This window comes from Scyliorhinus torazame, chromosome 7 (assembly GCF_047496885.1).
Source record: "Scyliorhinus torazame isolate Kashiwa2021f chromosome 7, sScyTor2.1, whole genome shotgun sequence".
Classification (NCBI taxonomy): domain Eukaryota; kingdom Metazoa; phylum Chordata; class Chondrichthyes; order Carcharhiniformes; family Scyliorhinidae; genus Scyliorhinus; species Scyliorhinus torazame.
Genome location: NC_092713.1, coordinates 90,148,201 through 90,175,822, shown reverse-complemented (window position 1 = coordinate 90,175,822; position 27,622 = coordinate 90,148,201). Strand labels below are relative to the sequence as shown.

General features: G+C 50.6%; 1 protein-coding gene across 2 annotated transcripts in view; it reads right to left on the bottom strand.

Moving 5' to 3' along the window:
- The window catches only part of negr1 (neuronal growth regulator 1), a 1,009,857-nt gene that overhangs the window by 285,266 nt on the left and 696,969 nt on the right, over positions 1-27,622 (bottom strand). For both annotated transcript variants that reach the window (XM_072511034.1, XM_072511035.1), the window contains exon 3: positions 21,664-21,789. In XM_072511034.1, the coding sequence (XP_072367135.1) occupies positions 21,664-21,789 (126 nt within the window). The remainder of the gene's footprint in view (positions 1-21,663; positions 21,790-27,622) is intronic.

Below are 27,622 nucleotides of genomic sequence, written 5' to 3'. Positions count from 1 at the left end.
GAGAAGTGATTACGAAACACAATAAACTTGGAGTAGAAGAAGTCAAGACTTGTGCCTCGTTCTTATTATCAAGTTGCCATCTGAGCTTAACGTCTCGGACCTCCGATTGGCTTTTCATGCAAGCATTATTTTTTGTAATGAAATCCAATAATTGGTGACTTGCATCAACATATCTTAATCTGGAGATTATTTTCTTTCTAGTATCTTTTTTACACTAGCAAAGTCAACCCTTGGCCATTTTTCAGTCACACTCTCTTGAATGTTCGGTATCCCACAGGAAACAATTATCTACATACCATTTGATAGGCAAACTATTCTCAGAATGCTCCTCTTATGGGATTTCCCTTTAAATATTTGATAAGTAGAACCCCACATCGATGCTCCCACTGTGGAGGTACATTTAATCACTCTTTTTATTATCTTTCCATCCCGGGCCAAGGGACAACGTTTTCCATTTTGCCCACCAATAATATTATAAACTCAGCTGTACCCAGCCGGAAGATTAACATGGCAAGTGTCAGCAAAAAGGACTAATTTCATGTTCTCCAGGTCACCAAAGGCTAGAAACTCGAGTATGCCTTTCTCTGTATTTAATTCCATTAATGTTTCTTTGGCCCTTAAAATATCCTCAATTGTAGCATGTTTTATCATAGTTTTTAGCTCCAGTACATCGAAACTGGCTCTAGATCTTGGCTGATTACATAGCCAATTTAACTGTCCAATCAATTTTCTTAACTGCTCTGGTTCTTTTTTTAGAAGTAAGCTTCAGCCACGCCACCAGGAGAAATGGGGGCACTGCTAAGTCAGGCAGGAGCATCTCAAAATAGAGATGACCTTGGGTTGGACAGGTATGTAAAAATTTAAATTTTTGTGCTGAAGGTAGTAGAGTCCACAGGATGGTTGGAGCATGGGAGGTGCAAGGGCTGAATTCCTGCCTGCGGCACCCCCTCTGGGCCATGGAGTCTCTGGCTCGAGATACTGCAGGGTGGTTCCCTCCGTGAAGCTGGCAGCCTTCACATGGCCAGTTGGCTGCCCTGCTGCCAGAAAAATGCCAACAACTGTAGAATGGTTCCGAATTGGGGCCATAATTATACAAATCGCCTGCACATCGCTGTGCAATGGCAGCTGGTTGGCTTCGCAGTCTGTCACCTGCCCGCTGCTGGGAAACATGCCCAGTGCAGGACAGCGGACAGGCTGACTTGACACAGCTCCCTGCTATTTTACTCCGATCCCCTCTGTTCCTGCCACCTGAGGACTGTAAAATTGAGCCAAATATTTATTATGCTTCAGTCTGATATTTCAGCAATGTTTTAACTTCCATATCAAACAAGAGGGTTGAGGGTGGCAGCTTGGTGACAAGTATTTCTTGCTTTAGACTTGCCTGATGAGAAGGAGCCTGTTATAACCTGCCTGCTTCCCATTGGCTGGGGACTAATGACAATCCCACAATCCTGTGGGAGTATGAGCTTCCCCAATGAGGGGGGTGGAGAAATCATTAGCAGACTCCCTGTATAAATAAAGCTGGCCAGTTTGGAACCAGCAGGAAAGAGTAAGCAGCAAGCGTGGCGGCGGCGGCGGCGGCGGCGGCGGCGGCGGCGGTGGCGGTGGCGGCGGCGGCTGCTGCTGCTGCTGCATGTTATTGTAAATAAGTGTTATTTCTTTGAATCCTTGAAACTCGTGCTGGATTCTTCGTGGCCCTCACAAAAGAGCCCCAGAACAAATTGAAAATATTCATATAGTAAGAATCAGACTACCATAGGAAAGCCATCAAGCAGACCATTGGGGTGCTGAAGCCACTTTTCTGTTGGCTGGACTGTTCAGTTGCAGCCCTCCAGTACTTGGCAAAGTGAATATCCCAATTTAATTTTTTTTATTTTTATTTTTTAAAGAGTACCCAATTCCTTTTTTTCCCCCAATTAAGGGGCAATTTAGCGTGGCCAATCCACATAGACTGCACATCTTTGGGTTGTGGGGGTGAAACCCACGTAAACACGGGGAGAATGTGCAAACTCAACATGGACAGTAACCCATAGCCAGGATCGAACCTGGGACCTCGGCACCATGAGGCAGTAGTGCAAACACTGCACCACCGTGCTGTCCAATATCCCAATTGTTAATGGTCTATTGCATCCTTTACAACCTGGCCTGAGGGTGGAGCTATCATGGGTTCAGTGAGAATTTCAGGAGAAGTTGGAGGAGCAGGAGCAAGGAAGGATAAAGCCAGTTCATTGACGAGGTAGTCAATGAGCGCATCAGTTTCCCTGAATAATCCTCATTGTTCAACAGTCCCCACATTACCCTCCCTGTATTACAGGTATCACAACATTGCCTTGGCCACAGTTCTGAACCCCCCCCCCCCCCCACTACAAAGCAATCATTTCCTCGCAAAATTATCCAACAAGAAATCCAATATATTTTTCAATACTCAACTAGCTGCCCTTGTGCATTCTCTTTGTGCCTATATTGTGGATGTTGTTGCCTTGTCTTGGCGTGACTACAGAATGGTTGGGGAAAGTACTGGATGCCCTGGTTCTAGAAGGCCCAGCTTCAGACTGCATCACCTCAGAATGAACTGCAACTGTCTGGATAGCTGTCAGGCAACAAGCAAGGTGTTAAGGCAGGAGAGAGAGAAACTGAACTTCTCTCTCCTCTCCTTGTCTGCCCTGAGTAGGATAATTTTTGAATTATCTTTAAAGTAGGTTATGGCGTGTTTTCCCAAATACTCAGGTTGTGCGATCCACTTTAGTAATAACTGACAGCAAACCCACATTACGATTAACTCACAAGATTAATGTATTTACATTCAAACGGGACACCGCCGTCAATTTCGGTCCCACTGGGCCCGGAGTCATAACGCAAGTGAAATAATCAAACATTCTTATAAAAATACCTAAAGGGATGGTGATGCTCAATCAATGACTCCAGAAGCGAGATTGGAGACAATTGAAGGCTTTATTACACTAGATGGTTCTCCCAGCAGCGCAGGTACAGAAGGCAGCTGCTGGGGCGACACGGGCTCTTATACCCTGCCTTACTGGGCAGAGCCAGCAGACAGGTTTAACCAATGAGAACAGAGTACCTTCTACACCAATGGTCTTCTGGCATTACAGAGTACCATAATACCTTTAATACTGACTACCACATTCACCCCCTGTTAAAAAAGAGTCTGGCGGAGGTGGTGGCTCCGGCGGGGGTGGTGGCCTCGCATTACAGAGTGGTAGAAGTTAAGGTTATGAAGGTACCTGGTATACCTCCGTACAGTGTTTCGTCTCATTACATCGCAACTATTTACAACATTTATTTTCATTTCAGAATGAAGCAATTAGTCGATCGGGGGCCCTGGTCGTCCTCTGCGATCGTCGTAGTTTTGGTGGTGATGCAGGTGGCGGCTCGGGCGTCTGTGGCTCCGGGAGCATGGCTACGGCTTCTTCGGCAGCTTCATCACCCCTAGACAGGACCGGTGGGAGAACTGATCCACCTGGGAATGGGGCGGCTGTGGGGTGTGCCGGTGGGAGGGAGGGTGGGACTGGTGGTGGGGGTGTGTGTGGGGATCCAGCGGGTGCCCGGTCCGGTAGGGAGACCATATCCTGTCGGCCGTCGGGGTACGTCACGTAGGCGTACTAAGAGTTAGTGTGGAGGAGATGGACCCTCTCGACCAATGAGTCCGATTTGTGCGCCCGCACGTGTTTGCGGAGCAGGATGGGTCCAGGAGCTGCCAGCCAGGCCGGGAGCGAGGTCCCAGAGGAGGACTTCCTAGGGAAGACAAGGAGACGTTCGTGAGGTGTTTGGTTGGTCGTGGTACACAGCAGTGACCGGATGGAGTGGAGGGCATCCGGGAGGACCTCCTGCCAGCGGGAGACTGGGAGATTCCTGGACCGTAGAGCCAGTAGGACTGTCTTCCAGACCGTTCCGTTCTCCCTCTCTACCTGTCCGTTTCCCCGGGAGTTGTAACTGGCCGTCCTGCTCGAGGCAATGCCCTGGCTGAGCAGGAATTGACGCAGTTCGTCGCTCATAAAGGAGGACCCCCTATCACTGTGTATGTAGGCGGGGAAACCGAACAGCGTAAAGATACTGTGGAGGGCTTTTATGATGGTGGCTGCGGTCATGTCGGGGCAGGGGATAGCGAATGGGAACTGGGAGTACTCGTCAATCATGTGTTGCGGTCGGTGGAGGGGAGGGGGCCTTTGAAGTCCATACTGAGGCGTTCAAAGGGACGGGAAGCTTTTATCAGGTGCACTTTCTCTGGCCTGTAGAAGTGCGGCTTGCACTCTGCGCAGATTTGGCAGTTCTTGGTGGCTGTCCTGACCTCCTCTATGGAGTAGGGCAGGTTGCGGGTCTTGATGAAATGGAAGAATCGAGTGACCCCTGAGTGGCAGAGGTCCTCGTGGAGGGCTCGGAGGCGGTCCACTTGTGCGTTGGCACATGTGTCGTGGGACAGGGCATCCCGAGGATCGTTTAGCTTCCCAGGACGATACAAGATCTCATAGTTGTAGGTGGAGAGTTCGATCCTCCACCGTAAGATCTTGTCGTTTTTTAATCTTGCCCCGCTGTGCATTATTGAACATGAAAGCAACCGACTGTTGGTCAGTGAGGAGAGTGAATCTCCTGTCGGCCAGGTAATGCCTCCAATGCTGCACATCTTCTACTATGGCCTGGGCCTCCTTTTCAACTGAGGAATGGCGGATTTCTGAAGCGTGGAGGGTTCGTGAGAAGAAGGTCTGCCCGCTTGGTTGAGGGTGGCCACCAGAGCTACGTCAGACACGTCGCTCTCGACCTGGAAGGGGAGGGACTCGTCGATGGCGTGCATCGTGGCCTTTGCAATGTCTGCTTTGATGCGGCTGAAGGCCTGGCGGGCTTCTGTCGACAGGGGAAAAACCATGGATTGGATCAGCGGACGGGCCTTGTCCGCATAGTTGGGGACCCACTGGGCATAATAAGAGAAAAACCCTAGGCAGCGTTTCAGGGCCTTGGAGAAGTGAGGGAGGGGGAACTCCATAAGGGGGCGCATGCATTCAGGGTCTGGGCCTATATCTCCATTATGCACTACGTGGCCGAGGATGGCTAGACGGTCAGTGCTGAACACGCATTTATCCTTGTTATATGTGAGGTTAAGGATTTTTGCGATATGGAGGAATTTTCAGAGGTTGGTGTCGTGGCCGCAGATGGTGACATTATCGAGGTATGGGAATGTGGCCCACAAACCGTACCGGTCAACCATTCGGTCCATCTCTTGTTGAACGACCGAGACTCCATTCGTGACACCAAAGGGAACCCTTAGGAAGTGGTAGAGCCGCCCATCTGCTTCGAAAGCAGTGTATTTGCGGTCGCTAGAGCGGATGGGGAGCTGGTGGTAGGCGGACTTTAGATCCACCGTGGAAAAAACCTTGTATTGAGCGATCCTGTTGACCAGGTCGGATATGCGGGGGAGAGGGTACACGTCAAGTTGCGTAAACCTGTTGATGGTCTGACTGTAGTCTATGACCATCCAATGCTTCTCCCTGGTCTTTACAACCACTACGTGAGCTCTCCAGGGGCTGTTGCTAGCCTCAATGAAATCTTCCCTCAGTAATCACTGGACCTCCGCCCTAATAAGGGTCCGGTCCTGGACACTGTACCGTCTGCTCCTGGTGGCAACGGGCTTGTAATCTGGGTGAGATTCGCAAACAGGGAAGGCGGATCGACCTTAAGGGTCGCGAGGCCGCAGACAGTGAGGGGGGTATAGGGCCGCCGAATTTGAAAGTTAGGCTTTGGAGGTTGCACTGAAAATCTGACCCGAGGAGTGTGGCAGCGCAGAGGTGGAGAAGGACGTAGAGCCGGTAGATTTTAAACTCCCTTCCCTGGACCGTGAGGTTCGCTACACAAAACCCCTTGATTTCTACTGAATGAGACCCGGAGGCCAAGGAGTTTGTTTGGATAACGGGGTGAACAGGGAGAGAACAGCGCCTTACATACGCCCCGAGAACAGCGTCGGGGTGTATGAAGGTCTCCGTGCTCCCAGAGTCGATCAGGCAGGACGTTTTATGCCCATTGATGAGCACCGTCGTCGTTGCAGTCGAGAGTGTTCGGGGCCGAGACTGGTCCAGGGTCACTGAGGCTAATCATGGCAGCAGTTGGATGTTCTCTTCGGGCGGTGTGTGGTCATCCAAATTGGGGTCCTGAGAGTCCAGCCAAGATGGCAGCGCCCACTGGTCGCACATGGCTGAGGGTGTACAAGATGGCGGCGCCCATCCATCGCAAGTGGAGTCTGGATTGGATTGGATTTGTTTATTGTCACGTGTACCGAGGTACAGTGAAAAGTATTTTTCTGCGAGCAGCTCAACAGATCATTAAGTACATGAGAAGAATAGGGAATAAAAGAAAATACATAATAGGGCAACACAACATGTACAATGTAACTACATAAGCACTGGCATCGGGTCATCGAGTCTGAGAGACAAGATGGTGGCAGCCGGAGGCCACACGTGGCCCTTGAGGAGGAAGATGGCGGCGCCCGCTGACCGCACGGGGCCCGTGGAGATGGTTGTAGTGGCGGTCCGTGTTCGCCTCCTGAGACCGCAGCGACCGCCCGGGCCTGGCATACCGTCATGAAGTGGCCCTTTTTGCCGCATCCTTTGTAGAAGGCCGAGCGGGCCGGTGCTTGGCTTACCCGCAAAAATAGTAGCGGGACCCCCCGGGGTTGCCAGGCCGTCTTGCAGCACAAGCTTGTGAGGGGATGGGAGATGCATCGGGGTCGGCCGCAGGGGGGGGGTTGCACACTGCTCAGGTGGCTGCCGCGCGGTCAGGGACGTAAGCACGGGCGTTTCAGGGTGCCACATCCAGGGAGCTGGCACGGGCCCATGCCTCCTTGAGGCCTAGTGTCTCTTTCTCCAGCAATCGCTGGCGGATTTGGAATGACAGCATACCTGCAACGAAAGTGTCCTGGATCAAAAGATCTGTGTGGTCTCTCACCGAAACTTGCGGGCAGCTGCAGTTTCTCCCCAATACCAGGAGCACACGGTAGAACACCTCAAGCGGTTCCCCAGGGATTTGTCGCCTCATCGCTAGTAGATGCCGGGCGTAGACCTGGTTTACAGGGCGAATATAATGTCCTTTTTGCAGATCCATTGCGGCCTCGAATCCATCCGCATCCTCGATGCAGGTGTAGATCTCTGGGCTCACCCTCAAGTGCAGAATTTGTAGTTTCTGGTCTTCCGTGTGTGTGTTTTCGGCCGTCCCGAGATATCCATTGAAGCACGCCAGCCAGTGCTTGAAGGTTGCCGCTGAGTTCGCCGCTTGGGGGCTGAGTTGCAGACACTCCGGCTTGATTCGGAGCTCCATTCTTTAAAATCTAGTGTAATAAATTGATGCTCGATCAATAACTCCAGAAGTGAGATTGGAGACAATTGAAGGCTTTATTACACTAGATGTTTCCCCACAGCAGCGCAGGTACAGAAGGCAGCTGCTGGGGCGACACGGGCTCTTATACCCTGCCTTGCTGGGCGGAGCCAGCAGACAGGCTTAACCAATGGTCTTCCGGCATTAGAGAGTACCGTAATACCTCTAATACTGACTACCACATTCTCCATAATTGAGACTATGTCCCCACACCGACGTCAAAACAGTGGAGTTTTACTCCTGAAATCCCTGGATTAATGGAACACGCATTCCCAGCCTTGCAAGCGGCTAGCAGGGACCCGGAGTAAATCTCACAGCTTTTGCTGCAGATACGGGCCCCCGCACTTCTGGGTCAGAGGCCGCTCATGCACACGGCGGTGGCCTCCAATGCCCGTGCCGTGCAACATGGCGGACTCGGACCGTGGAGCAAGACCCGAAAAAGAGACCTCCGATCGGCTGAGCGCCCAACCCTCAAATCCTGCACAATCACTTCTGACCTCCGATCGGCCCGCCCTGAACCACACGGAAAAGACGGATCAACACAAAGGAGTGGCAAGGTATAAAAATCATAAGTGAAAGGAAAAAGAGACTTTGGTTCAGATTATGATTTTTCAGCATCTTTCTACACAGCAAGCCTGCAGGTTAAAGTTTCTGATTGCAGCCTACACCGGGATCTCGGTAGAATTATTAATTCATTCAGGTTCTCCGTAGTTTAGAAATGCAGTACTCACAACTTTCCTGGAGAGGCTCTTTACCTCTCTCAAACCTTACTTTCAGAGTGTGGTTTGCATTCAGGCCTCTGTAGTTTCAGGAATACAGGGCGGGATTCTCCGACACCCCGCCAGGTGGGAGAATCGCCGGGGGTCGGTGTGAATCCCGCCCCCGCCATCCTCCCAATTCTTCCGCCCCGCAAAAACAGGCCCGGCCTGAGTTGCGCCGCCCGCCTCGGAGAATGGCGGGGTCCAGCGCGACTCAATGGTCGTTGGGGCCGCCCAAATTCTCTGGCCCGCAATGGGCCGAAGTCCCGCCTGTCTGTAGCCAGTCCCTCCGGCGTAAATTAGAGTAGGTCCCTTACCGGCTCCAGGGTTCCTGGGGGGTCATGGGGGGATCTAGCACCGGGAGGTGCCCGCACGGTGGCCTGGCCCGCGGCAGGGGCCCACCGATCCGTGGGCAGGCCTGTGCCGTGGGAGCACTCTATTGTTCCGCACCGGAGGCTGTGGTCTTCTGCCATTCCCGGTGCGGAAGCGTATCCCTCCACTCTAGGGCAGGCCTAGCCCCTGAAGGTGCGGAGGATTCCACACCTTTGGGGCAGCCCGACGCCGGAGTGGTTCATGCCACTCCGTCCTGCCGGGACCCCCCGCCCTGCCGGGTAGGGGAGAATCCCGCCCACAGTCTCTACAGATTTTCTGGAGAGAGAGAGATGGCACTTGGCAGCATTCTGGAGAAGAGTCAACTGGATCTTTTCTCCATGCTGGCAGAATCAGAACTGAAATCTTGGAACTCAGAAAAATGGGATAAGATCCAATCACCACCTGTTACCAGGCAGAGCACAACCTTTTGGGCCCATTTATTGGCCACCTGCCAATCAACCAAGGCAAGTCCCAATCCCATCTCCCACACCGGTGTCTAAAAGTCGACAGCTCCAGTTTAAACCAGCAAGTAATCTCTCCTTAAACTTCTGGGGCTGGATTCTCTGCACCCCAACGCCGAAATCACGTCCCGCGCCTGGGTGGAGAATCAATTTCTGCGCATGAAATCGGGACCAATGGCAGTTCCTCAATTCTTCGGCTCCCGGAAAAACAGCATATCCCCTACCTGCGGCCATTGCCAGAGCTCTGCCCCGCTATTCCCCACCCCTGACCGGCCGAAGTCTGACGGCGTATTTCTAATATGGTCCTGCCGTTCGGGATAGTCCGCGGCCGCCATGGTCGTGGGCGTGCCGATCGGAGAGCAGGGGGGGGCCTCAAACGGGACCAGGATATTTTTGGGTGGCGGTCCGGGTCGGGCGCGCGGCCGATCGAGGTCCAGCTCCGCGGTCCTGCTGGGGGCCGCCATCATGGGCATGCGCAGCCTCTGACCCGAAGTGCGGGGGTCTGTCGCTGCAGCTAAAGCTGCGAGCTTCACGACGGCTCCCTGCTAGCCCGCTGCAGGGCTCTGAATATGTGGCCTTTTGACACCATTTTTTCTGGAGTAAAAGCCCACAGATTTTATGACAGCGTGGGGACAATGTCCCTGAAACAGAGAATCCAACCCCTGATTTCTTCCGCTTGAATTAAAGTTGTGAGCTGCCTGGCTTAAAAAGACATATACAATAATCATCCATGGATCAAAATAAGAATGGCAAAATAAAAGAGGGAAATAAACTGGAAGGACCCTTGCAACACAAACACACACACAGTAAAGGGGATAGAAAAAAAGAGGGAGATTTACAACCAAGGGCAACAGCAATAAAAGACCAGAGAAATAACTTTTTCAAGAGTCTGAGAAATCAAAGGTTCAGAGGGTGTTTCTTTCGTGGCAGAGCTCAGTCCAGATTAATTTTTGGTTGAAGACAAGAACAGGAGTCCTTGAGAGGAATGACAATGTAGCATGATGGAGCTCTGTGCTTAGGCTGCTAGGTGGCAATGGTCAGAGATTTTTAAAATCAAACAGGTTTTGAGGAGGTTAGAGATGGTGGCCGGCTGCTTGGCAAGCCATGACCTGCTGGAGTTCTTTCCAATTTGGTATTAAATCAGCAGATTCAGCTGTGAGGTCAGAAATGCAATATGAGCAGCACGGTAGCACAAGTGGCTAGCACTGTGGCTTCACAGCGCCAGGGTCCCAGGTTCGATTCCCCGCTGGGTCACTGTCTGTACGTTCTCCCCGTGTCTGCATGGGTTTCCTCCGGGTGCTCCGGTTTCCTCCCACAGTCCAAAGATGTGCAGGTTAGGTGGATTGCCCATGATAAATTGCTCTTAGTGACCAGAAAAGGTTAGGAGGGGTTATTGGGTTAAGGGGATAGGGTGGAAGTGAGGGCTTAAGTGGGTCGGTGCAGACTCGATGGGCCGAATGGCCTCCTTCTGCACTGTATGTTCTATTAAATCAATCCAAAAGGCTAGAAGCATGGGGTCATGTGACATGGCCCATTAATTATTTAATTATAGCCTCACAAGCAATTTCTGTGCTTCTGGCCAAAATCCATAATTTTCCTCAGGAGAGAAATTGTGCATGTTAACACTTTTCAGGTATAACTAGTTTTGATGTCTCTGGATGTGATTCTCCCACCTCGTTACATGCACGCTTGAGCGAAACTAGGCCGGTGAATAGCGGGAAAAGCTGCAAATGAGAACCGCACCCGGCGTCAAAACAGTTTGCAATGCAACCGATCCACTCCTGCTGCACAATCGGGTTCCCACCAAAGCGAGGCGAGAAACCGATTATCATCACTTAAGCCCTATTTCCAGGCAATTAACAGGAGCGACCCCATATCCAACAGCCTCCCATTATTCAGTTTTCTCCCCAGCAAGTGCTCACGCTGGCGCCGATTAGTACTAATTGTTAAAAACGTGAACCTGGCGGAAGGACTTCTGAGGTAGCCAAGGAGGTGAGTAACCACCTTGGGAGTTGCTCACAGGTTGGGCCGCTCCAGTTCTCAGTGAGGGGTGTGAACCCTTGGCTGGAGGGGACACCCTCTGCAGGGGTGGGCTGCCACGGGAAGGTGGGGGGAGGCGCTGGAGGGGTGGGGGGGCAACTGCACGTGGCACCATCATGCCAAACCCTGGATCATGTGTACCCATTACTTGACCAACCCTTGTTCTTGTCCTTCAGCCCCACTGACCACCCATAACCTCCAACCTATGCCGAGGCCTCTGGCTGTGCGGCCTCTGGCTATTGGTAAATTGGCAATCGTGGTTAAGTGAGCACTTCATACAACCCAAGTGGATTCCCGTGGGTGGGCGGACCATGTAGCATGTGGGAGCCATTGCCTAGAATCCCAATCAGACCTTGATGCCAGGACACTGTCCTTCAACACTACGGTAGGCAACACACAGCAGCCAACATCTGAACATCCAGGGGATGGGACACAGCTGCGGGGACATGTCCACATCCGGAGGGTGGGTGATTGCAATGGGGAGAGGACCAACGGCAGCTCGAGCTGACATTATCTGCGGGTGTCTGGGGTGCAGGGTCTGGGATCCGTTGAGGGGAGTCCACCGTGGCCGGATGTGTGTAGACAGGACGTTGTGGGGGGTCATCACTGGGCAATTGGAGGGTCTCAGGGTGGGAGCCACCACTGTTTGTCAGTTCCTCTCCCAATTCCTTACAGATATTGAATGGTATGGGCGGTATTGTGGAACTGGCCCGAGTGGTGCTGCTGGTAGGCCGGGTGGCCAGACACCAGGTGCGTCATTCTCCGCCGGCGGGAGTCTCCGTTTTGCCGGGGCCCGGGGGTTTCCCGACGGCGTGGGGCTGCCCCACAATGGGAAACCCCATTGACCGGCCGGTGTTACGGAGACTCCCGCCGGCCGTTCGGGGCAGAAATGTGGCGGGGCGGGTAGGAGAATTTCACCCCAGAAGTGGCGGCAGCAGCAGCGTATGCAGATGCTTGAGGCGGCAGCCCAAGTGCCGGACCCCGACCCTGAGGACCCAACTGCCCATCAGGCCAGGTTGGGACCCAGAGGGGGAGGACCAGAATGTACAGGCATCGCTGGTTCTTTGAATAAATGACAGACAGCGCTTGCCACAAGAGGCTCCATCTCAACAAGGAGACGGTGCGGCACCTGTCCCAGGTACTCACAGACTTGGCATCAAATGGAGGAGGAGGGCACCCGCTACCGGTGGCCATCAATCATAGAATCATAGAACATAGAAGGAGGCCCTTCAGCCCATCAAGTCTGCACAAGCCCTTAGAAAACATCCTACTTAAGTCCACACCTCCACCCCTGAACCTTTATGCCATGGGATCATTCCAGGGCTCGAGCGGCGACCTGTGTGGCATCTTGCAGGCCACAGCCCACAGGTGCACCTGGCAGGTCACAAATGCTCTGTTTGCCCGGGTGGAAAACCATATCAATTTTGACATGGACCAAGCCCAGCAAGATGCTTGAGAGCAGGATCCTCTGCAATCACTGGGGTGCCCCAGGTCCAGGGGCTGATAAGACTGCACGCAGGTTGGCTTGCACTCACCGGGCCATCTGGGAGTGCCCTACGTTAACAGGAACGGGTTCCACTCCCTGAATATTCAGCTTGTGAGTGATCACCACATGGAGATCATGCACACGTGTGCACGCTTCCAAAGAGTGTGCATGTAAGCCATATCTTGGGGCAGTCAGAAATTGCCAGCCTCTTCGAGGACCAACCTAGGATGGGGGGCGGGCTCTTGGGGGATAAGGGGACCCGTTGAGGACCTGGTTAATGACTCCAGTAGTGAGGCCGGAGATTGAAGCGGAGACCTGATACAACGAGGCCCATGTGGCCACCCGGGCTGTCATTGAGCTGTGCATCAGACTGCTCAAAATGCGGTTCTGATACATTGACCGCTCCCATGCCCTTCAGTACACCCCCGGAGGATCGCCCGCTTTATGGTAGTCTGCTATGTCCTCCACAACCTGGAACAGCAGCCAGGTGTGCTGGAGGTTGGGGATGAGGAACATGTGCCCACCTCCGAGGAGGATGAGGATGATGAGGCGGTGCCGGACCAGCAGGGGCTGCAGGACGGTCCCGGGGACGAACTGGAGGATCAGCCAGAGGCTGCAGGACAGGCGGCAGCGGCGAGGGTCCGGCAAGCCTGGAGGGTCAGGAAGGCCCTCTTACTTGCCCGCTGCACATAGGATGTGGTCATCGATACCTCCATCCCCACGGCGCCGATGGTGGCGCCGTCACAGGTGTCCAACAATTCCCCACTCTCCCGATGGTGGTGCCCCACCAGCCCCTCACCCCCCTCCTCATTCCTAACCTAGACCCACCACCCTCTTTTCCCCACCTCCCCCGGTGCACTCAGTGATCCTCAACGTGCTTGATCTCCCTTGCTCTACTACTATTTCTAGGTGTATTCCCAGGTTGCATATCTGAGGTGGAGGCAGGCAGCTGCTTACCAGGCCCTCTGGCCTTCGATGCCCCTGGCGGCTGTCCTCTGAGGGCTCAGGGACTGGAGGGCCCTGGTGGACTTGCAACGGCAAATGCACAGCCGTGCCGCCCTGTCCCATATCCTGACTTCGATACATGGCCTCATTAGAGGGGTGGAACTCAGGAGAGCTGGTGGCCAACAGCCCCACTCCATGGGACGGATCCGGGTTGGCACCCACGCCCTCTCCTCCTGCTTGGTGCCCATATGGCCCCGGATTCACCGTGGGACGGAGAGGTAGTTGTTTCAAGCCCCAGCAACATCGGGCTCTGCCAGCCCTGGTGGGTCCCCAATGTCTGCACCATGGTGTTGATGCCCTCGATGATGCTCCTCAGTGACTGGGACACATCCCACAGTGACCAGGCCATGCTCTGCAGCGCCTCAGCAATTCCCACCTGCGACTGGGACAAGCTCCACATTGCCTTGGCCATTTTCATCTGAAAGCAGGACAGCCTGGTACTGGCTGAGTTGGACATTCTGCCGAGGCCCTCAGCCATGGCTATCACTGACTGCGCCATGCCTCGGACACCTCCATTAATGGTGCTGACATTGTGCACATGGCTCTTCACTGCGGTTGCCACCCTAGCAGTGTTGGCCTCGGTGCCACGCATCGCCGCCGACATCTCTTGTGCCTGTAGCCTCTGAGACTTCTCCAATCGGCTATGGATCTGCTGGAGTATGACTGACATCTTCCTCTGAATATCCTGGCTGCTCCCTAATGTCTCCATTTGGCTGCGGGTAACCCTGTTCCATAGGGTCAGCATTTGGCTGGGACCCAGTTGGATCCTGTGATCCCACAGACCTCTGACTGCTGTCTCGCCTGGGCGTTGCTGCCTCCTACTGATGTATGTCAGCAACTGGTGGTGCCCCAGAAGCCTGTCCACGAATGTTTCCCACCGAGGTGCGTGTATCTGCGCTGGTGGATCGTGGATATGATAGCTGTGACACGTCGATCATGGCTCCCTTGGAGCTCTCCTCCGAAGAGGTCTCATGGGAGGAAGGAGAGGGGCCCACCCAGGTTGAGCCAGCGCCGTTGGCTGGAAGACATGCGGGAGAATGGATAGGTGGTCAGTGGGAGGGATGGGTAAGTCAGTATGGCAATAACAACTCATGTGCGATAGGTTCTCCGGATGGGGCCTGGTAGTTGCTCACCTCTGCGGCGTGCACCGAGCTCTGCATGGTGACCACTCTGTCCTCGGCCACCCCAGTCACCTCCAGGGTCTGTTCCTCGAAGATGGTGAGGATTTGTATGTCCGGCACCGCTCCGCCAGTCTGGGCCCTCTCCCTGCGGAGACACAGAGGGCATGGTTCACAGTGGTGGGAGGGAGTGAAGTGAAGTGAAGTAAGGGTTGGGGGGTTGAAGGGAGGGAGTTGAAGGGAGGATTGGGGGCCTCATGGAGGGTCGGTGGTGGATGCTTGCGTTTGGGCGGAAAGGTCTCAGGTGGGCTGTGTGGGCGGGGGGGCAGGGGGGGGGGTGTTGGTGTGAACTCAGCCGTGTTATCTGGTGTAGGTTCTTGACCTTCTTGCAATGCTGGAGGCCAGTTCACCTGGCCACACTCCCCATGCTCACGGCTGCCGCCACTTCGTCCCAGACGACACTGGCTGCCCTGTGCCTCACCCTCTGGGACGCTCGGGGAACAGGACATCCCTCCAGGCCTCCACCACATTGAGGGGCCTCCCCAGGTCTGCATCCCCGAATCGTGGGATCGGTCGTCTTGGCGCCATGGCTGTGAGCTGAGTGGGGTTGGCTGTTTCAATGCTGCTCAATCTTGTTCGCAGGGGGTGCTGGCGAGCGCCATCCCGGCAAGTTGGCTGACGAGCCGAAATATGCGGCAAGAAGCCTGTGGGGCTTCGTTCAGTGGACCAATTAAAGGTGAATAGCGTTCCTGGCCTCGCTGGGCCGGGTGCCGGGAAGCTTGCGCCAGTTCCCTTTCGCTACCACAGTTGGAAATCTTTCTGGAGAATCGCGCCCGCTGTCTTTGTTATCAGCCCAGCTAGGAGGTGTCAGCTCGTCTGTTATTCATCTAGTTAAGGAAGTATAAAGTGACCTTACAATGGGGTGTGATTGTGCAATTATGAAAGTGGAACTCTTTTTTTTGTTCTTCGGTACCTTCCAGGGCAGATGGCGAATCTAGTCAGAGGATCTGTAGCAGGCATTTTGTAGTTCAGCAGAAGTCCATTTAAAAAGAGCAAAAAAGAATAAAGTTTTGATGCATAAAAGTTTTGATTTTTTTTCAGGCCTTATTAACACATAACAAGGGCACCGGTAGAGTGAAGAGGTGGGAACATGAATGCTGTCATCTTGAGAGGGGCCAGTGGATCCACCAGTGCTCCCCCAGGGCAGGACTTTAGCAATCCTAGTAACCTGTTGGAGCAGATTGCTGGACTCTTCTGGGAGCCTGGTATTCGAAGCTGTGATACCAGAGGTCTGAGCCCACATGACACCAAGCTGGACTTGGCAATGAGCTGTGATTTTACAGCTTGAGTCTGGGCTCTGACTGACTGAGACGTTGGCTGGCTCCTGCTTGTGTTGTCCGGGCTGAGTCTGTAAGTATTCTCATGTAGTCGGTCACCATTTCCACACTAGAAAGAATGAGCTCCAAGTTCTGTGAAATGCCCTCTCCAAGCTGTTATCAGATTTCTTCATGGTCCTTGATAGCGAAAACAGGTTTTCTAGCGGATCTACCAATGCAACAAGCATTTCACTGTATAGACACATCAGCCTTTACCTATAGGCTTCCGCATCAATGTGCTTAACTGAGCTCTCTGCAACATAATTCCTGTGAAACCTTACCCTCTAGGAAGCTATGACCCCTGTGATCCTTTTCCATTGCTTTGGCTCCAGCCAACTTATACCCAGTGACTCATTATGTGCAATTCTAACATCTATGTCAGATTGAATGATGGGCCTGAGTTTCCCTCTGGGATATAGCCCATCCTGATCCAGCACAATTTTTCAGTGGGGCAGTCAGGGACTCATACAGGAATCCCGTCCTTACCCCAACTAAGGCCCTTAAATGGCCGAGCCTCAATTTTTAGGTTGGCATACACAGGATAACTCGAGGTGGGAAATAGAAAAATTAAAGATCCTTGATCTTGGCTGGAAGGTGGGGTGACCCCTCCACTGGAAGCCCCCTTCTAACTGAGGATGGCCAACCCTCAAGGACCAAATACCTCTGGACCTCCCTCCTCTGACCTGGCCTAACCCCTGATAACCCAATCGAATCCTTCGCGACACCCCCACGAGTCCCATTATCCACCACTTCCCAGGACCCCTGCCACTTACCTTCACACTGGCTCCCAAAACATAATTGTTCGATCGGAGACTTGGTCCTGTGGTGGGGCAGGAATGAGGAATGTTTCTCACTGTGGAGGCCAGCAGAGAGCCACGCCATATCTTCCAGACCAAACCTCATTCATTAAGCATCCAAGGTTCAGTGCCACGGCAGGGCAGGCGTGATGGCACGTGTCCCACCATTATATCTGGGTGCCACATTGCGAAGGCACTCAATATCACTGACCTACTTTTGGATGGACCTCCTAAAAAAGATGGATCTCGAAGAAGGCTTTGAGGCTGAAAGACGAATCTCCTCGATGACACTGAATCTGGAATATCGCCAATGCGTTGCAGATGAAGGGCCGAGCAGAATTTTCCACCCTTGCCGAATTCTCCATGATGTTAGTGGGAAAACAAGTCGGTCCAGAACATACCTAGAACAATGTGGCTTGCAGATCGTATAACTTACCTGGAGGATCCATTTGTAGACGCCCCTCCCACCCTCTGCTGTGGTGTTCTGGGGTCCAAGGTTGCTGGTGGCCTCCATTCTGAACTCCGGACGCAAACCCAGGCATTCTTCAGGTAACTTCTAAGTTCTGCAAACCACATTGTTCTGGATTGGCTTGTTTTCCCATTCGCACTGTGAAGAATCGGGCAAGGGTAGAAAATGTTGCCCAGACCTTCATCTGCATTCCATTAGCGGATTCAATATAGTTTCAAGCCACACACTGGAGGGTTTCCAATCTGCCATTGGGAACACCAACAGAACATCCCGCAGGAAATTCAGGCCGCATGAAGCCGATTTTTGGACTTATGCCTAATTCTCCCAACCCCCCCACTCCCCCAGTGCGGCCATGAGGGAATGCTGCCTGAGCCACAGGCACGGCACTGGAGTGCATTCTTCTGTCCATTACAGCACTGTGCCTAGATGAGCAGGGAGCTGTCAGCCAATCTGGTTGGCCGACAGCTCTATAAGGTGGGGCTCCCTTCCAAGTGCAGATGGGAGTCCTGCAGGCTGTCAATGAACACACATTTGAGCGTGAAATGACAACGGACCTGTCGGAATCGAACGCATCTTTGGCGACTCTCCAGGTGATGAGGGGAATGGGTTTAAGCCCCTGCCATCCAAAGAATTCACGCTGTGCTGTTTCTTCAGTAACTGTGGACCCAGGTGTTCAAGGTGATGTACCTGTCAAAGCTGGTAGTGTATGGAAGGTGGGTGTGCGTGTGTGTCTGTTTGTGCGTATGGCTTCTAACTGTGCTAAGTGTACGAAGATAAGGCAAAACATATTTTTTAAGGATAGGTCTGCAGCCACAGAGCTACAAACAAGCAAGAGCTTTATTAAAAAGATGTTTACTTTTCAATCTGGAAGGTTAAATTGACTGTTAGCCTGCTCATCTGCCGATCACACCATCAACATGTTACATGATCAAATTCGTGGCCTTGTTCCAACTAGGTAAAAAAATTAAAACACAACAGTATAAATGTGAGGTTTGAGTCTGTTTGATGTACATTGTTTATAGGTGAGTAAGGAGGGTGTGCTGAAAAGTTAAGGAGGGTGTGATGAACAGTACAGTATGTGAAGCTAGTGGAGCAAGTGGTAGGATTTGGCATGTAAGGATGCATTCATTGACCGGGATCATTTAAAATTCTTGAAGCATTGCACTCAGGTCCTTCTGCCAGACTGGTGCTATTGACTGCTCATTCTGAGAAATTGTCTGGAGGATTTGCTAGCTCCCTGAAGGAGAGAACCTCTTTCCTCCCAAGCCAAGGCCTGTGAAGTGCAGAATCCAAAACCTCTCAGATCTGTTGTGCATTTCTGTTGTTTCCTCCAGGTTGTTCACTTTTCTTCAAACGGTTTTAGCTCCTGCTGCAGCCCGAATACACCTCACCTTTACAGCGGTGAAATCCAGCTTTAAATAGTGCAGGTTCTTCACATGAACAGTCCCCTTTTAAACATAACGCATGTTCATCACTGAGCTGTACCCCTTAACAATTGTAATTAGTAGCAACACATCAGTTTGTGTGATCTGAGGACTTCTCAATATTGATCCGCCTACTCTATTTCCATAAGCTAGTAAACTGTTGGTCACTCTAGTAGGTGTTCTTCTATCCCCTGTGACTGAAAGTGTGATAAACCTACTGGGCTTCTCAAAAAGATCTGACAGTTAGTGGATGTTCAGATATCTTAGTGGTGCCAGCAAGTCTGCTGTTCTGTATGGCACATGGGAACACCACCACCACCTGGAAGTTCCCCTTCAAGCCACAAATATAGCTCTGTTCCTTCATTGTCGCTGGATCAAAATCCTGGAACTCACTCACTCATAGCACTGTGAGTGTATCTACCCCACATGGACACCAGCGATTCAAGAAGGCAGCTCACTACATCTTCTCAGGGGTAATGAGGGAAGGACGATAAATGTTAACCTAGCCAGCAGTGCCCACATCCCCATGAATTCATTTTTAAAAAAGCACTTCTGGCTAAGTACAGACCCTCTCTGCAACTGCAGCTGTGTGCAACTGCTGGGGCAGAGCACAGAACTGACAGTTCTTGGCCAGCTCTCCGCTTGCGAACATCTCAGATATGTGCAGGGAGCAAAAGGAAGAACAATGGCACAACAGCTTGAATGCAACAGCTGGCAATCAAAAAGAAATGGTTATGAAATTGTCAGAATGGGCAGCACGGTGGCGCAGTGGTCTCACGGCACCGAGGTCCCAGGTTTGATCCCGGCCCTGGGTCACTGTCCGTGTGGAGTTTGCACATTCTCCCTGTGTTTGCGTGGGTTTTGCACTCAAAAGATGTGCAGGGTAGGTGAATTGGCCACGGTAAATTGCCCCTTAATTGGAAAAAATGAATTGGGCACTCCAAAATTAAAAAGAAACAAAATTGTCAGGATAGAGAGCATCTTATCCGGCTGCATCATAGCCTGGTATGGCAACTGCTCGGTCCAAGATCACAAGAAACTGCAGAGTGTGGTGAACTCAGCCCAGCACATCATACAAGCTTGCCACCTCTACATTGATTCTGTCTACACCTCCCGCTGCCTCAAGAAGGCAGACAACATTATCAGAGACCCCTCCCACCCAGGCATTGCCTTCTTCCAGACCTTCCATCAGGTCGAAGGTACAGAAGTCTGGAGACCCGCACATCCAGACATAGGAACAGTTTGTTCCCCACAGCTATAAGACTCCTCAACGACTCCCCCTCGGACTGAACTGTTCCCTGTAAGAACACTATTCACTACGCCCTATGCTGCTCTTGCTCATGTATTTGCTTTGTTTGGCCCCTTGTTCCTCATTGTAACCAATCACTGTTTGTCGGTGTACCATTTGTCAATGTTCTCTGTTGATTATTCTTATGTCTACTATGTACGTACTGTGTACGTTCCCTCGGCCGCAGAAAAATACTTTTCACTGTACTTCGGTGCATGTGACAATATATCAAATCAAATCAAAATGTTTTAATGCTACCATGTCCACTCCATAAATTTCAGAGTACTCACAATAAGCGAGCATTTCACATTGACGCCATTCTAGAATATTGGGAAATGATGGGAAGGATTTTCCCACTTATAAATTAATATTTCAAAGCAAATCCCTCCTGTTTGAGGCCCCAAAGTCAGCTGGAAATTATGGGCTGGCTTCTTCCACTCCGCCCATCGCAAGAGTGCCACAGCGAGCCACGGACAATGAAGTCCATTGACCTCGGGCGGGATTCTCCGGTCGCCGGTGGACTTGGCTGGGGAATCCCGCCCTATGCTTCAGGCATTGCGGATTTCAGCTGATTTGTTTTTAAATTTCAATTCCCTCATTTTCCCTGGAGTTTGGGCCCTATGGGTTGGAAAGTTTGGGCTAATGGATAGTCACTAGCCAAACATAATATGGTGTCCTATCGTATAATTGGAAACACTGGTATCTCCCAGTTAAAGTGTGTTCTTATAGCACATTTGTGTTTGTGGTTTGTAAATTAGGAACGCTCCTGACTAGGGCTGCTTCCATTTTGTGTTAGCAAGTTTACTCTGCATGCGCCAAGAACCATGTTGTAACTGCGCATGCTGTCTTTTGTTTAAAACATACTTGTCACTTCCATCTCCAACTCTCCACTGTCCTCTTCTGGTACCTCCCTACCACTTGCTGCACCTCTCGTTCATTTCCTCCCTCTCTCCACCCCGCTCCTGATCCCTTGCTCACAGGGTGGCAAGAAAGGCAGAAAGTGTGTAGAATTGAGGGTTTGAAAGAGGGAAGTGCTGAATGGGAGGGAGGAGAGGGAAGCAGCTAGACGGAGGGTCAGAAGCTGGGAAGTGTAAGTGGGAGGTAAGTAGAAAGCGTTAAGATTTCAGTTAGCACACTATTAGGAGTGCTAAACAAGGGATAGCTGTACACTCAATGGATTAAATCTCCAAAGAATAATGGATTATGTTAAACCCAGAATTATATTGATGGAATCTGGAATGTTGATCAGAGCTAAAGGAAAATGCATCTCATTAACAATTTCTTCATTAGCCTAATGGACTCGACAGAACTCGACCTTCCATATTGGCAAACAAATAAGTGACCCCAGTTATGTCCCACGAGATTCGGTATTAAGTCTTTAGTAACAGCCAGCAGTATTGAACAAGAATTTATTGAACGATGTACAATACTTTGCCCATGGCAGTAACTATTTCCCAATCCAGTCTCTGTTGGGACAACCAACAGCTCTGGGCCCTGCTTGGGCCGGCTTTATATGTAGGTCTAACAAACTCCAGCTGGGTGGCCTCCACCTCCTACCTGGGAAACCAGTCCTCCATGAGTCACAAAGGGAGATCGATAATGGTTTCCCCATGGGGTTATGACAAAGTCCTTAATTGATGACAGATTTTAAATGAAGGATACATTTAACTGAAGGATATACAAAGCTTTTCTTACCTGATGGGGATATATGCTTCCAAGTTATGGTGGCCTCTGGTTTTCCACTTGCTAGACAGAAAAGAGTGACATTGCTGAATTCATTCACCACAGAGCCAGTAGAGATGTCAATAATTTTTGGAGGAACTAAAAGAAAACAAAAAGGGAGGACAGTTAAATAACATTTATTGGGTTATTAACCTATAAAAGATTTAACTGATCCTGATAAGCACTGAAGTAAGCAGCCTATAAATATTTAACTTTTATCAGGCTTTCCACAAGATACGAATGACCTAGGGCAATGTATTTAATCAAAATCTTCTGGAACTGAACTTCCCAAATAGAAACAATGCAATTCATACGCAACAAAGAAAGTAATGGAGGGAATTTTAATACTCACTGGATGAAAACTGAATGGATGGGCAGTCAAAATGCCCTGGGCTACTAACTGGTAAATTGCTTGGTTACAGTTATCTGTCTCGGTGTGGGAGAGACTAGAGCTAGCGGACACAGTTTAAAAATAAGGGGTCTCTCAGTTAAGTCAGAGACGAGGAGAATATGTTTTCTCTCAAGATAGTTGTGAATCTTTGGAACTCTCCTTCCCAGAGTGCAGTGGAGGCGGGGTCGTTTAATTTTTTAAGGCAGAGGTAGATGGATTCTGCAAAAACAAGGGAGTCGAAGGTTATCAGGGATAGGTGGAATGTAGATTAAGGCCACAATCAGGTCAGCAATGATCTTATTGAATGGGAGAGCAGGCTCAAAGGGCCAAATGGTCTACTAATGCTCCTAATTCGTATGTTCATATAAGGTGCCCAACCAACGACAGCATGCTGCTAATTTACATGTGTTAATTGGGACCCAATAACAATCAACAGTGATTTTAACTTTGGTTTGAGTAGGGCAATTCCTGTTGCTGAGGTGGTGACGGCCTGGAACAGGAGTGCTCATCTGGACTTACACAAGGAAAGTTTAGGCCTCCCTTGCCCTACACGTTCCCATCATTGCAATAAAAAAAACCTTCTTTAAACAAAGCCGAGAACAAGTTATTGTTCAGCTCTCCTCCCCTGATTCTGTTGGTTCCGTCCTGAGATACCCTTATGATTGCTGTGCACCATCCAATATCTTGCATTAATGACCATTCTACATGTGGGAACAAATGTGTCTTGGTAGGTTAGATCCGCCTCACATAACCTTGTAGGAATCACTAGATAGCAATCCAGATAAACAACCCTCGCTAATTTTCTTCATCTTACGACAGGGGCAGCTAAGCAACACATAACAGCTGAATTGTCAAAATATCATGATTTCAAATCAAATACCTCCAATGGCCTGAGATGCCATTTCCCTTTCCACCAACCTAGTCAAAGATAATTACCTGGCAATGGCTGCAACATCCATCTCTCTGCCAAAAATGTTTTATTCAATTCTGTACAGTGATCCATCAAAATGTTCCTGTTAAGTAAACTTGCTGGCCTAGCAATAACCAGAACAGCCGGACGCAAAGCTCACATGATATTTGCTCTCATGTCTCTTTTAAATGAAATGTTAAATTGAGGAGGGATGTTTGATGTCACTGGATAGCTCACTGAAGAATTAGCATCAGATTTTGGGTTGTTGCCCTCAGGTAGGTCCTGGGAGGTGAAGGCCGAGGCAATCAGAAGGGGGCGAAGTAGAAGTACTAGAATAGAATTGGGAGGAGGATCCCAGTTCTAAAAGATTGGCCCTGTTCCTTCTGTGATAGTTTCAAGGTTTCTTAACCATGAATGGTTGGAAGATAAAACTTTGGCCTTGCAATTCCACTGGAGTTCAATTTCAGGTTCAATCCCGGCTCCGGGTCACTGTCCGTGTGGAATTTGCACATTCTCCCAGTGTTTGTGTGGGTCTCATTCTGACAACCCAAAGAAGTGCAGATGAGGTGAACTAGCCACGCTAAATTGCCCCTTAATTGGAAAAAAAGAATTGGGTACTCTAAATTTTTTTTTTTTAAGTCAATTTCAGGTGATGAAACTCCAATCCTTGGAACAGATAATGGAATTGTTATGGGCCAGGGTTTAGAGAACCCCAAAGTGTATCATGGAGTTAACCTGACCCACAACTTTGAATAGATTGTGGTATGGGGAGCACACGGCCCACTCTACAGGTGTGGTACAGCAGAAATGGAAAAGTATTTTTAACAGCAAAACAATGTTTATTCTATGAACTCAAATTCACCTTTTTAAAACACACGGTGAACATCTTAACCACCATTAATTCAAATACAACCCCCAAAGAATACAACATTAAGTAATCCTTACTTTCCTTTTAACATCCATAAGACTTTAAAAAAAACTTTTAACAGAAGCACATTGTCGTGTTGGGTGTTCTGGTGTACAAACGATCCAACACGGCTGAAGATGGTGTAACTCAATTTTAGTTACAACTTAACTATAACAGCACACTGCTAACTTGGGTACGTGCATTACCAGCTAATCTGTGGATCCTGTCCTATTACTATCTGGGTGAGGCACTCAGCACATGGTGAATGTCTGAGTGGCAGGCTCTGAGCTCGGTGCTCTGAGCTGGCTGCTGCTGGAATGAGCGGGAACTGTAGTGTCCCCTGTTTTTTATAGTCCGTGTGCTCTCACTGGTGATTGGCTGCGATGTTGTGTGTGTGTTGGTTGGTCCTACTGCAAGTCCATCAGTGTGTGTTTGATTGCACCATGATATGCTGATCTAAATATCATGACATCCCCCCTTTTCGCAAAGAATATGTGCCTACATGATAATAAATAAAGAAGTGCGGTGAGTGCATCTAATCATGTGTGTGCAATATTTACAACAATATGTACATGTGGCTTTACTATATACACAGGAAGGTGCCAGGTGCAGAAACTAACTATGTTACACCAAGAACAAAACCAATGTCATTAACAAACAACAACAAAATCTTAAACAGTATGGCAAAAAGTCAAAAACAGTATGTCAGAACAAGTCAGTGAGTCCAATATGAAAAGGTTCATAAATTAAGTCTCTCAGGTGGGCGACGAATTCGGGTTGACCGCCAGGGTGGCACACCACTCGTCGTCCGGATCAATGCTGTGCACTGACAGTGGCTGGTGCATTCGACTCGGGGACAGCTTGTTCTTGTTTTTTAAAAAAATATATTTTATTGAAATTTTTTTCCCTGAGCAACATTTTTCCCGCTTACAAAACAAGCGAAACGATAACAGTAACAAAACAGAAATTTTAAAACTTTTTAACAATAATAATAATAGTAATAATAATATACAAGTAACAAAACCTCGTACTCTATTGACCTATACTCAACTGCCTCCCCCCCCCCGGGTTGCTGCTGCTGGTCATCCGTCTTCCCTCTAACGTTCCCCTAGGTAGTCGAGAAATGGCTGCCACTGCCTGGTGAACCCTTGAGCCGATCCTCTCAGGGCAAACTTTATCTGCTCCAGTTTAATAAACCCCGCCATATCGTTTACCCAGGCCTCCAGTCCGGGGGGTTTCGCCTCCTTCCACATGAGTAGGATCCTGCGCCGGGCTACGAGGGACGCAAAGGCCACAACATCGGCCTCTTTCGCCTCCTGCACTCCCGGCTCTTCCGCAACTCCAAATAGAGCTAACCCCCAGCCTGGTTTGACCCGGGCCTTCACCACCTGCGAAATCACTCCCGTCACTCCCTTCCAATACCCTTCCAGTGCCGGGCACGCCCAAAACATATGTGCGTGGTTTGCCGGGCTCCCGCCACACCTCCCACATTTGTCCTCCACTCCAAAGAACCTGCTCAATCTTGCCCCCGTTATGTGTGCTCTATGTAGCACCTTAAATTGAATCAGGCTAAGCCTGGCGCATGAGGAAGAGGAATTTACCCTGCTTAGAGGAACATACCCTCCTCTATCTCCTCCCCTAATTCTTCTTCTCACTTTCTTTTTAGTTCGCCCACCGACTCCTCCCCCTCTTCCCTCATCTCTCTATAAATCTCAGACACCTTGCCCTCTCCGATCCACACCCCTGAAAGCACCCTGTCCTGTATCCCCTGTGTCGGGAGCCGCGGAAATTCCCTCACCTGCATATATCTCAAGAAATTCCCCCGGGGTAACTTATACTTTTCCTCCAGTGCTCCCAAGCTCGCAAAAGTCCCATCTATGAATAAATCTCCCACCTTCCTAATTCCCAACTGGTACCAGCTCTGAAATCCTCCATCCATTCTTCCTGGGGCGAACCTATGGTTGTTCCTGATAGGGGACCCCACCAGGGCTCCCCGCACCCCTCTCTGTCGCCTCCACTGTCCCCATATGTTCAGTGTTGCCGCCACCACCGGGTTTGTGGTGTACTTTTTCGGTGAGAGCGGTAGCGGCGCCGTCACCAGCGCCTCTAGACTCGTCCCTTTACAGGACCTTCTCTCCAGCCTTTTCCACGCCGCTCCCTCACCCTCCATCATCCATCTACGTATCATTGCCACATTGGCGGCCCAATAATAATCTCCCAAATTCGGTAGTGCCAGTCCTCCTCTGTCCCTACTGCGCTGCAGGAACCCCCTCCTTACTCTCGGAACTTTCCCTGCCCACACAAAGCTCGTAATGCTCCTATCTATTTTATTAAAAAAGGTCCTGGTGATTAAAATAGGGAGACATTGAAATACAAATAAGAACCTCGGGAGGACCATCATCTTAATTGCCTGCACCCTGCCCGCCAGCGATAAAGGCTGCATGTCCCACCTCTTAAAGTCCTCCTCCATTTGTTCTACCAGCCGTGTCAGATTAAGTCTGTGCAAGGTTCCCCAGCTCCTAGCGATCTGAATCCCCAAGTATCGGAAGTTTCTTTCCACTTTCCTTAGTGGTAAGCCTTCTATCTCTCTACTCTGGTCCCCTGGATGTATCACATATAATTCACTCTTCCCCATGTTTAACCTATACCCCGAAAATTCCCCGAACCTCCTCATGATTCGCATAACCTCTATCATCCCCCCCGCTGGGTCCGACATGTATAGCAATAGGTCATCCGCGTATAACGAGACTCGGTGTTCTTCTCCCCCTCTAGTCACCCCTCTCCATTTCCTGGAGTCTCTCAGCGCCATGGCCAGAGGTTCAATTGCCAGCGCAAACAACAATGGAGACAGCGGGCATCCCTGTCTTGTTCCCCTATATAATCGGAAATACTCCGATCTATGTCGACCTGTAACTACGCTTGCCGTTGGTGCCCCATAAAGTAGTCTAACCCAGCGAATAAATCCGTTCCCAAACCCAAACCTCCTTAACACTTCCCATAAATACTCCCACTCCACCCTATCAAATGCCTTCTCTGCGTCCATTGACGCCACTATCTCTGCCTCCCCCTCCACTGAGGGCATCATTATCACCCCTAATAGCCGTCGCACGTTAACATTCAATTGTCTCCCTTTTACGAACCCTGTCTGGTCTTCGTGCACCACCCCTGGGACACAGTCCTCTATCCTCGATGCCAGGACCTTTGCTAGCAGTTTGGCGTCCACGTTCAATAGTGAAATAGGTCTATAGGACCCACACTGCATCGGATCTTTGTCCCTCTTCAAAATTAGCGATATCGTCGCCTCCGACATTGTCAGGGGTAGTGTCCCCCCTTCCCTGGCCTCATTGAACGTCCTTTCCAACAACAGGGCCAACAAGTCCACATATTTTCTGTAGAATTCCACTGGGAACCCGTCTGGCCCCGGGGCCTTCCCTGCTTCCCAGTCCCTTAATAACCTCGTCCACCTCAATCGGCGCCCCCAGGCCTGCCACCGCCTGCTCCTCCACTTTCGGGAACCTCAACTGGTCCAGGAACTGCCGCATCCCCTCCTCTCCCTCTGGGGGCTGAGACCTATACAGTTCTTCATAAAAGGTCTTAAACACCTCATTTATCTTTCCTGCCCTTCGCACGGTGTCTCCCCTTTCATCCCTTATTCCTCCTATCTCCCTCGCTGCTGCCCTCTTTCGCAGTTGGTGCGCCAACAGGCGACTAGCCTTTTCCCCAT